Below are 12,010 nucleotides of genomic sequence, written 5' to 3'. Positions count from 1 at the left end.
CATGGAGGCATCTCCTAGACTATTTTTCAGCAAAGGAAAGGACAGGGTGCATGGGAGAGGGATTTGAGGCCCTCTGTGAGCATAGCCAGGGACAGGCCATCGTTTGTCATTCCAGTGACAGCACCCTTTCTCAAGAAAATTGTTTCCTCCCCACTCTGTATTTCTGTGTTTCTGTAAGTGTAATTTCTATAAGAGTTGTTGGCTTTTTTTTTTTTTTTTTTTTTTTTTTTTCCCCTCCAGCTCACAGGCTTCCAGGCTAAGTATGCACTGGGAAGGCCTCAGAGGCAAGAGTACAGAAATCTGACATGAGTTGTCTGGTATTCAGTTTTGGCCTTCCTCTCTGTTGCTTCATCTCACCGCACAATATTAAGGCAAAAACGATTTCATTTTCTCCTCAGTCGACTGAAACATATTCTCTTCTGTGATGCCAGCAGAGAAATGTGTTTTCCAACTTTAATTAGCAAGTCAAACAATAACACAAATGCTTCTGCAGAATTTTACTAAAGGTTTTCTATCCTCAGTTGAATAACAAAGGTTTTAAAGAGCATGTGCTTCATTTTTTGTCATTTGCAGACAGCATCCATTGCTTTTTTTTTTTTTTCTGGTTTTCATAAGAAAGATGACTGATAGCTGATTTGTTCTCTATTTCAGGTCGTGGAGACTAATTTGGTTGCTTTTGACTGTCACTGGATCATTATAAATGAGGTAACTATCAAGTGAACATTGCTGTGAACCATGAACCCTGTTTCCAGGCTTACTGACAAATATTTATGCCAATCTTGCCTTTGCCAACAGGAAGCAACAACAAAGTTTAGGCATGCTGAGAGGGTGGACATTTAATAGAAATAGAATGACAAGGGTTTGGATTTTGCTGTTTTGTCTTGACTATTTTAAATAGAAGTCCTTGAATGCATAAATGAAAAAATAATCTAAACAACAAACAAACAAACAAAAAACTTTCCTACTGGATATCTTGAGCTTTCACTTTTGTCTTGACTTGAGCTGACTGTTTTAAAAGAATCTCCTTAAGATCATTTTTCATGCAGAACAGATCTTTTTTACTGGAGTGTTTGTGTTTCATTCATATTTTGATTACTTATTAAAATATAAAAATAAAAACACCATCTTTCCCTCTCCTATAAGACTTTCCCTAAAATTCAATCATGGTTGGTACCCAAAACCTCAGTGGGAGGCTTTTTGGTAGACTTCTCAATCAGGTCATATGTCAATGTTCCTGAAGGAAAAGAAAAGAAGTTAAACTGAGATCCTATTTTTAAACTGTGAAATAGGTTCTTCCATGAACACTTGTCAGCTAAACTATGACAAGTCAATGTGTAGTAGCTTTGCATATAAAACATTGAACAATCCGGTTGTTCGTAGATTTGAAGGCATTCAGAAGGTTGTTTTTTTTTGTTGTTGTTGTTGGTTTTTTTGTTTTTTATTTTCTGAAAAGCAATTTAGGTCCAGAATGGCTGAGTTCCCAGAGGAGGTAACTCACCACTAATGTGTCGATCATGCATCTCCTTTATGTTCTCAGAATAAAAGCTTGCTTAGAGAAATTGCATGTGAATTCCAGATCTGTTCTCTGGATTTACTGTTCACTTCTATTTTCCTATCTAGTTAACGGATTTTCATTAGTACAGTGTGCTTAGTAGCAAGGTAACTTAATATGAAGTTTTTTTCAAGGTTATAGTAACGTTATAGTATAGTGCCTTACTATAGTAAGGCCAGTGGATTTCAAGCCAATTTTCTGTGGAGAAAATTATGCTTCATTAAGTTCTGGGTTCAGGAAAAATTATTTCTTTGCACCCTGTATTGCTCCTGACCAGTAATTTTGTTTGTTCTTCAGCACTGAATAGAATGGGCCTTAATGGTTGAGAACCCCACTCTAAACTACAGAAGGTCATGTGAACTGCACACAGATTTTCCTGTCAAATTAAACTACAATTCACTTGCAGTGAGAGGTCTCTTCAATTGGAGTGTTGATCTGTACTCTTCTGAGTCAGTTTTAAAAAAGACGAGCCAAACCTAGATCAGTAGAAGTCAACCATTAAACTCAGTATCAAAAAATTCCTAGACAGGTTCCTAGACAGAACCCAGAATAAGGTATTTGCTTTTTACATGCATCAGCTCTTCCACTCTCAAAACCAAAAATAAAACCAAGGATCCATTTCCAGCATGCGTGCTTTCTATATGTTTTGTATTCAGAAATTAGTGTCTCTATAGAAGAAATTTTGCTTTCTGAGAGTTATTTGCACATTGCAAGAGACAAAACACGAGAGCAATCAAAGTGGTTACCACTCTAAACCATCTTCTCTGCTCCAAAAGTCGTCCTATCAGCTGTGACTCCCACAGCTAGAAGAGCTAAGTAATGTATGCAAAGACACAAGCATCATCCCTTCTTTGTTTCATAGTTTTGTAGGTAAAATGGGTGGGAGCTGAGATTAAGCTCATTCTCACAAGCTATGCTGCAAATGATAGTCATTAAAATCTTGTCTGTATCCCATTCAAAGCTGTCAGCTTTGACGAACGTGAACATGTTTAACGCCATGCAAAATAAACTCTTCAGCTATCTCAGATTCATCTGCTTCTGGACCTAAATCCATGTCCCCACTTAAGTAATTTACTATCAAGCTCCGTTTGTTAACTCTGTGATTTAGACTTGATAATCCTTGTGCATCCCTTCCAACTCAGGATATTCTGTGATATCAAAATGCTAACAATCTCAATATTTTGTGCATGCAAAGATCGGATTAGCCATAAGATTAGCTGATGATATGGAAGAAATCATGTTTTGATATGGAAGAAATCATGTTTTCCTTTGGGTAAAGGAAAACTGTGTTCAAATCACTACATTCAAATTACACAGAAATGTAAATATTTCCAGAATGATAAGTCTTGCATAATATTATTTATTTATTGTAATAATATTGTAATAATAACCAGTTCAGTACCAAAATCACAATCCCCACGCTTCAACAGTGCAAGATTTGGAAATGGAATAATTTGCAGGACCCCTAGTGTGTAGTGTATAAAATATACTTCACACTCAAAGCCAGTCCTTTTGATATGGTTGTCCATTAACTGTTGATGACCACAGCACTTCATATGACCATGAAGTGATCTGAGAGCTCTGCCAATTTTTCTGCAATTGTCTACACAAATCTTCTGTAGTGAATGTGGACATCCATGATTGTATGCGTGTATTAGCAAGATCACTGACAACAAAGTAACTATAACAGTGCTTCTCTTGCCACCTAATTTGAAAATTTAAGATTCTCTAAGAGAGTGAAAATGCATTGTTTTGCAAAGTCTACACCTGACAACTTCCTTGCCATGAGATAAATTATCTGTCTTTCCTGCTCCATCACTATGCCAAGGGGATACAGCATACTGAGTATGATAGCATGGAAGGAAATACCGCCTTCAGTTTTGAGATTGTGGATCTACTTAGGTTTTTGAGGTAACATCTGTTATTTTAATTGCTTGCTTTAAATGCTGTAATGCATAGAAATAGTTCCTTAATTTTTATTGTACCATTAGATGCTATTTTAGGTAATACAGAAAATTTGCTTGAAGACTATATCAAAACCAAAATGCATATGTGGGAGGAGGGGGGTTGTTCCTATAAAATGAAAGGATTCATAATTTGCTAAAGCATAATACATCTTATTAGTCCTTTGCAAATAATACAAATCTTTTCTGCCTGATCAGTGCATTCAGTTGAGGAAGCACTCTCCAAATAAATGTTCCTATTTCTTCAGGGCCTTAAAGCAGATGGTACAATTCTGTATTTAAAATTTGCAGGAGTCATAGATTTGAATGTAATCATAATCAGATATGCCTTAACAAAATGTGAGAATGGATTTCTTTCTCTCTCTCTGCCTATCTTTCTCTCTGCTTTCTTCTTTTTCTGTGCATAGTAGGAAGTGTAACCTTAAAAAGCTCAGGGTAGTAAAATTACATTTCTTTATTACTCTTAAATCACAAACACACAGTAAGCCTAGATTTTATTTAGTGGAACCGAAGAAGGGACATTTCTATGATTGTCATCACTTTTCCTTCCTCTGCTCTTTTTTTTTTTTTTTTTTAATGAAAGAAATGTCCCTTTTTAAATTTTAAATCCATTCCTGTCTCAAGCATTTTGCTTTGTTAAAGCATTCAGGGACATCATAATATGCCCAAGGCTGCCACCAGTACTCTATTACTATTGTTTACTCAAGGTGACTCTAAAACACTTTACACTGCCTACAGTAGCCATACAGGAGGTAAAAAAATATTAATGCTGCTACAAAAAATTGGTCAGGCTTCATCTGCAATAATATGCATGACTATGACCAACTGTACTAAAATAAAACTAGAACAAGTGCACAGAAAAGTTGATTTGTGTGAGAAGAGACTGGAAAGGTTGGCTTGGTTACCCTATGAAAACAAAGACTGGAAGGGGATATGCTCTCTGTTTACATATCAAATGTGAATAAATGTATCCTTGTCAAGGAATACAGAGGACAAGGTTGCCACAAAAATAAATGAGTTCAAAATTAACCATGAATAAAGTGAGGACGAAAGTTAGTAGTAGGTTTGTAATTACCAGAAGTGTCAGCGTCTGGAAGAACCCCTTTGAGGAGAAGCATGTGTAAAAAACTAAAACTATTTTAAAGAACAGTTGATTGGAAAAGATCTAGTGACAGGTTTGTCTGTTATAGCACAGGAGAGTAATGGAAAACCTATGAGGCTGCATTCAAAACCTGCCTTCAGATGACCATGTGTTTTTCATAGGAGGGGGCTGGTCATCTACTGATGCATTCAACTAGTTCTGTTGTGTTTTGGCCCATTGAACTCCAGCACTGAACTTCAGCAGAATCAGGTCCAAAAATCATAACTCAGTTCCAGAAGCTCATGTAATTCTACTTTTGAATGAGGATAATTGATTAATATTAGTGTTAGAGCCTTGCTTCAGCCCTTGGGTTTTTCAACAGTGACAGCAAGTCAAGTGTGAAATACCACCTTGTTTGGTGTATCCTCCTTCTCATGCTGATGACAGAGCTGCTGGGTCTTTTTTTCAGACAGGTTAGAGCTGATGGACATTGGAACATTCTACACATGGGAATGGCTTTCCCTACTTGATCTAAATGCTCTTACGTTATTTTCTATGTCAAAGTTAAAAATAGATATGATTCTTTTTCTGCCCCTTTTTCTCCATCTTATCTCCCTGCTCTTTCTTCATCCTCCCCAGAATCTAAGAAAATCAGTGGAGATGTAATGGGGCAAATGCTCATGCAGGTCAAGATGTTTCTTAACTTGTCTTGGAGTTGCATCTACTTGCACCTTTCCCTCAACTGCTCCTCTATTGAAAGTGTTGAGGAATACAGGAAGGGCATGCTCACCACTGCTCCTGCCAGGCAAGAACATTGACAGCTCAGAGACCTAAAGGAGGGGGTATGGGGGGTGGGTGGATGTGGAGTGGACCCCATCCTTCTGTGGCCCCTGCTTGTCCTCTCTGCAGCCAGATTTCAGAGGAGGAAGAAATATTCCCCTCTCTGCGTATGATTAAGGATGTGCTGAAAACTTGGCACTAGAAGTTACTAGAAGTAACATGGAAAATAAGGTATGTTCAGTACATGATGAGCTCTGGAAGCATCTTGGATTAAAGTTAAGATGCATCCATAAGGAAAGATTCTTGTTTGGGGCCTATTACAGATAAATAATAATTAGCAGATAAATAATGTGAATAAATTCTTTCCCTCCATGTCTCTCAGTAACTGTGCAGTTGCTCTATGGTGAATAGTAATTCTATACCTAAATTGCTTATCTTAAAGAAACCAAGCTGAATGGCAATATACACTGGATGCCCAGTCTTATTTCCCACTGGAGTCTGTGCCTGATATGTTGAGATGATCCTCTTCAGTCCCCCTTTTTCCATTTCATCTGCAAAGACCTATTCATTTAAAATTGCAGTCCTTTCTTTATTTGCTTGCCTACTAGGGTGAAATGGACATCTATTTTTATCCATGTTCAGTCTGAAGAAGGACCACCTCCCCCTTATTCCAAGTTCAGACCAACAAAAGAAAGGTTTGGAACTATATCTTGTACTTTGGATCTTTCCAGAAAAAAACATAAAACCTAACCTAAAATTATACAGGTGCCAACTCAGTTCAACTTGGCCAACTTTGTGATTTTTTTGACATTTGGTACTTGTATAACAGATCATCTGCCATCCTCATATCATTATACTCTATCCTCCTTTGAAGTGCAAATGAAAATTGTTTCCTCTCATACAATAGTTGCTTTATATAGTTTTCTTAAGTCAGATCCAAAAATCAAGAATGAGAGATGATATTGGAGAGTCATTATATAAAAGGCTCATCACTCTGCCAGTGCCAAGTATTAAGAAATGACAAAGAAATACATAGCAAATGACTGAAGTTGAGTTTGGGTTTGCATGGTATTGCTTTCCAGTTAACCTAAAATTTGAATTTGTGATATAATCAGTGGAACTCACAGCACTTAAAATGACAGTTATTATTCTATTGATGTTTATATCTTAGCACCACAAGAAAATCTCTGTGGTGTTTGTATTCTGTTATTAGCTCCTGGGTGGTCTATAAAAATATGAGGTAGCAAATTAATAATTAAAATACATAAAAAATGCTGATTACAGAAGAAAGAAATACACTTTTGAGAGAGAAAAGATAAATGTTTGAGCAGCTGAAAGTTAAAATCTCTTTTAAAGTATTGTTTAACAAGGTAGGATCACCATGCAGGTATAATTTTTTACATTACTAAAACCATTCTAATAGTCTTGCTATTACAGATTGGTCACAGTATGTAATGAAACCAGACACACTTCTTGTAAACACTCCAAGAAAGGATATAGTTTAAAATGAAGATAAGATTCTTGAACTCTCCTTTTGGATTTTATTAAAAATATTTTTAAAATAACACAAGCTTTGCTAAAACAGCATATTTTTTTTTAACATTACAGCTAGTGAAATGATAAAAACTAAATGAAAAGACAGAATCTTAAGCTGAGAGAAACCATTATCTATGGTACATTAAGGATTAATCGACCGGAAATGCAAGATATTACAGTGGACACAGCTGATGCCATGTGTTATTTTTGTTTGTGGAAAAATCTATATTTCATAAGGAACATTAATAACAGATGCATTCAAAACTACGGCAATCTGTGAAAAGAAATAAAATAGTTTTACTCTAGTTGAGAGAGCTGAAGTTAAAATTTACATCTCATGTGTTATTCTTCAGAGATTTAAAGAAAATAAATGCCAATATGTCCAAACCAGATGTTCCAAAAGATGACATTCAAGGAACTTTAACTGAAGATCCAGGAAAATAAAATAAATAAATAAATAAATAATAACAACAACAACAACAACAACAACAAAAAGGATAGTTGTCTCAGTGTTTGAAGAGCTTTGTTTTCAAAAGCCTTGGCCACCATTTCACAATAGAGTCTGTCATTTGCATTCAAATCTATTCCCTGGTTTCTCCAAAGAAATGGGCTTAGAGATCATGACACTAGTGGTAAGAATGACAATGGTGTTTAGTTACAGGCATAACAGTGCAAAAGTGCAAAATCCTTTCAAGAGAAGATAGAAATACACAAATGAGAATCAAGTATTCAATAGATTGTAGCTATATGCAAGGGTATTTTAAATGCAGGCTGTTAAAGGGAGCTCCTCAAGCACTTTCCTTACAGGGCTGTGGGTAGGGATGTCCCCCAGGGCTCAGTGCTGGGTCCAGTGCTACTTGACTTACTCATCGGTGACCTGGATGAAGGGGTGGAGTGCACCCTCAGCAAGATTGCAGACAATACAAAGCTTAGCAGAGTGACTGACACAACAGAGACCTGTGCGGCCATTCAGAGGGACCTGGACAGTCTCGAAAGTTGGGCAGAGAGGAATCTCACGAGGTTCAACAAGGGCAAGTGCAGGGTCCTGCACTTAGGGAGGAATAACCCCAGGCACCAGTATAGGTTGGGGGTTGACGTGCTGGAGAGCAGCTCTGAGGAGAGGGACTTGAGGTTGTAGTGGACATTAAGTTAACCATGAACCAGCAGTGTGGCTAAGAAGGCCAATGGGATCCTAGCCTGCATCAGGAGGAGTGTGGACAGCAGGCCGAGAGAGGTGAGCACCCTCTGCTCAGCTCTGATGAGGCCTCACATGCAGGGCCAGGCTCCCCAGTATAGGAGGGATGCAGAACTTCTAGAGAGGATCCAGCGTAGAGCCACAAAGATGATTAAGGGATTGAAGCATCTGTCCTGTGAGGAAAGACTAAGTGAGCTGAGCCTGTTTAGCCTAAAAAGAGGAGATTGAGAGGGGATCTTGTCAACCTCTACAAATGCCTGAGGGGACGATATAACGAGGATGAGGCCAAACTCTTCTCAGTGGTTGCCAGTCTGAGGACAAGGGGTAATGGTTATAAACTGAACAACAGGCAGTTTCGTCACCATATGAGGAAGAACTTATTTAGGGTTTGGGTGACAGAGCATTGGAACAGGCTGCTTAGAGAGGTTGTGGATTCTACTTCTCAGGAGAAACCCACCTGGATGCAATCCTATGTAACACGTTCTAGGTGCCTGCTTGAGCATGGAGGTTGGACTGGTCGATATCTGGAGGTCCCTTCCAACCTCAACCATTCTGCGATTCTGTAAATTATCCCAAAGTTAAATGTCTGGGAAGTTTTGGGGCATCAGCCTCTGTTATTAAGACGGATTATGGACGAACAATTAAGTATGATGGCAAATAAATTCTATGTAAAAAAAGATGAACAGTTTTATACATTATTTCTCCTTCTTTGCAGAAAAATAGAGATTGCCTTGAAAACAGCGGGTGAAATTATTTGAGTCCTTAGAAACAGCCTGTGTATAGCAAATACCAATTTTTTATGTGCAGGTTGAAGTTCGTTGTGGTTGCCCCCAAGCCCGTGCTCCTCTCTGTCCCTACATTCCATGAGAGTCACATCTTTCAATGGTGTGAAGTATTGTGCTGCAAAACTGCAGTAGTTCTTACTATGTAAAGAACTGTTTTCTGATTTCATTAAGTTAAAGTTCCTGCCTTAAAGTTAACCTTTTAAGCTTGTTTCACATATTAGTGTATATATTTAGTAATTTTTTCCTTTGAAGTGTTTTTCCATGGAGCTGAGAGTTCATCTGTAAGCCTTAATAGGTACCCTATGGAGTAAAAGGTTGGTTTTAAATTAGGTTTTGCTATAAACAAGCACATACACACCTGGAATGCTCTAATGCATTTTCTTTGCTCTTATGGTAAATGATGTTCACTAAGTTGCACATTCTTGATGTTCTGTTTCTAGGAAATGAATACTTAAGACCTGAATAATTATCTGTACCTTCACAGCTTCTAAGTAATGTTACACTTAGAAATACATCATGCTATGACTTCCTACCGATTTACACATTATTTGCCAAGAATGCTGTGCAACACTTTTAAGTAAAGGATCAGAGGTAAAAGGACGGGGAAAAAAAACAACAACAAATGAAACAACTAAGCCGAGTTACACCTACAAAGATTCAGGCAGGTTAGGTATGGTGTATTTTAGACGTTTGCAATTCTTACAGGAGTGGTAGGACAGTTGTAGTAGGTATGTGTATGTTCTTCTTGAGACTGTGGCAGAGCTCAGCAATAGCCATGTAGCAATCACACATCTCTTGGTCCTCTCCGTTTATTTATTCATTTATTTATTTATCATTTATTGGTAAACTGGTAACATTTCTGTGTTTTAACTTTTATGTCTATTGTCTCCCTTGCCTTATCTTTCAGGAAATAAATGATTTGGATGTGCAGGAGCTGGTGAGAAGGTCAATTGGAAGATTAACAATTATTCGACAGACATTTCCAGTCCCCCAAAACATAAGTCAGCGCTGTTTCCGTGGCAACCACAGAATATCTTCATCACTGTGTGATCCAAAGGACCCTTTCTCCCAAAGCATGGAGGTAGTTCATATACTGGTCTAGTCCCAACCCGGGAGCTGTCTTCTTAGAAAAGTTCAAGGTTTTTCCCCCGAGGCTTAGTGTAATTTAATGTTTATTTTTCATGTCCTCTCTGACATGCAGTTTAATGTTTCATGGCATGACAGGGGAAAATACTTGGGCAGGGGATGATCACAATTCTGATGGACGAGAACAAATTGCGCACTCCACAAGTGAGGAAAAAGCAAAAGAAAGCCACGTGATCTCCAAACAGCGGGGTATTTGTTTTGTTACATTGCTTGAATTTTATTTTTTGTCATTTCCCAGTGAAGAATTTGCTTCCTATAGCCAATGTTTTCTAAGTTGCTGCTCTTCTCTGAGCCATATGTGTTGTAGATAGGAAAGCTTTCCTGGGGACCACCCACATCATTTGTTTCAAGTATTTTCATGTAGGCACCTCCGTCTATCTACCCCCCATTCCCCCATCGTTAGGATTCATGATGACAAAGTTATGGCAAATCAGGAATGTGAAATTGCCTTAAAAGGTCAGTTTCACTTCTTTCTTTCTTTCTCTTTTTTTTTCAAGGTCATTTATGAACTGGTGAAAAGATGGCTGTATTGGCATCGGTGCAGAAGGAGCATATCTGACTTAGTAGTAAAGAGAGCAGGCATAGTGCCAAAAGGAAGGAGTGAGAGAATGGGAGAGAAATAGCATGGTTTTAAAGAGTGACTTTACTTGCTTAAAATGATAAATCTAAGGAGAAAAGGAGAAGTGTGGCTTGTCTTTCCTTGTTTCAGGTTAACTATAAGAGCTATTGCTTCACTAATTGCTCACAAAACAGCCAGTAAGTGCCTACTAATGACATGAAAAACTTCAGCCATAGTACACTGCACAGTGGTCCTATTAGTGGTCTTAAACAGGGCTGCATAAGTTCAATGGATGCATAGAATATCTGTAGGGGCTATTTAGGAACTGTGAAAAATTTGTAGGTTGTTCTGTTCTGTTGTGGCAGCGTTGTCTTAGGGGAAATTTTTGTTAGTCTATGGATAATACATAAAAATGGAGGGTGTGATTACGTGCAGCCACTAGAGATTGCAAGGAACAGTTTTCATGAACTGAGTTACTAACTAGAGCAATGTGAAGAAAAAAAAAAAAAAAGTATCCTGTTAATAGCAGGCTTCACATTTTGTTTGTTTTTCACTTCAGCTTAACTTTTATTTCACTTCAACGGTGAACTGACTTTAGGAAAGAAAAATTCTAGAAATCTTTTTTCTTTTTCTACAAATTGGCAAATTCCATTTAATGTGTTAGTTGCGACCTTATTATACCTTAACCTATGCTTCCTGATCAACCTACAGCTTGGATAGCTGTAATCTTCCCATCCAAAGCTTTTATAACATCTCACTTCAAAGAAATGATGAAATTTTGGTTTAACTGTTTGCACAGCTCAGTTTCTATGTTCTTGCTTTCCCTGAGATGGCTGCTCTTCATTAGTAGCTAGAGAAACAATACCAAATAGTGACAGGAAGAAAAACTCTGGCGTCATTTCCCCTGTGTCTTCATATGATGCGCAGACATTCAAGTAGCTTTGGGGTTTGTTTGCTGTTTCTTTGTTCTCCCCAACAATATTATAAATTAACTTCTATTCCAGTGGGGAGTTGGAACAGTTTATAAATTGAAATTTCTAATGATTTTTTTTTATGCCATCGAAGTGTGACTAATCAGAAATATTCTCTGGAAATCATGAGGGTGGACTTCTTTATTTTTTTTTCCTAAATTACTCCACCTAAAGGCTGTGTGAATAATTAATTTTTTCAGCACCTTAATTAAAACACTGAAAAAGATAAAAAAAGATCATGGTGAAGGTCTGTCATTATGTGTCTGGAATTGGCCTAGTCAAAATAACAATTGCTATAAATTTGTATCACCATGGAAGCCTCAAAAAGCACAGGAAGTCAAAAAACTGGATTCACAGAATTACTTACTACCATTATCCTTTCGTTTAAAAGCTCTGTGCAGTAGTCAAGGTATGAGTAAAATCAGCATAGTTAATGCAGAT

General features: G+C 37.5%; 1 protein-coding gene across 2 annotated transcripts in view; it reads left to right on the top strand.

Annotated features, from left to right (window-relative positions):
- The window catches only part of GRID2 (glutamate ionotropic receptor delta type subunit 2), a 700,788-nt gene that overhangs the window by 473,165 nt on the left and 215,613 nt on the right, over window positions 1-12,010 (top strand). For both annotated transcript variants that reach the window (XM_082758601.1, XM_082758600.1), the window contains 2 exons: window positions 652-705; window positions 9,801-9,974. In XM_082758601.1, coding sequence (XP_082614727.1) covers window positions 652-705; window positions 9,801-9,974 — 228 coding nt within the window. The remainder of the gene's footprint in view (window positions 1-651; window positions 706-9,800; window positions 9,975-12,010) is intronic.

This window comes from Aythya marila (genome assembly GCF_965140915.1).
Source record: "Aythya marila genome assembly, chromosome: 4".
Lineage (NCBI taxonomy): Eukaryota > Metazoa > Chordata > Aves > Anseriformes > Anatidae > Aythya > Aythya marila.
Note: the sequence above shows the minus strand (reverse complement) of the source record. Positions and strands in the feature narration are given on the sequence as shown.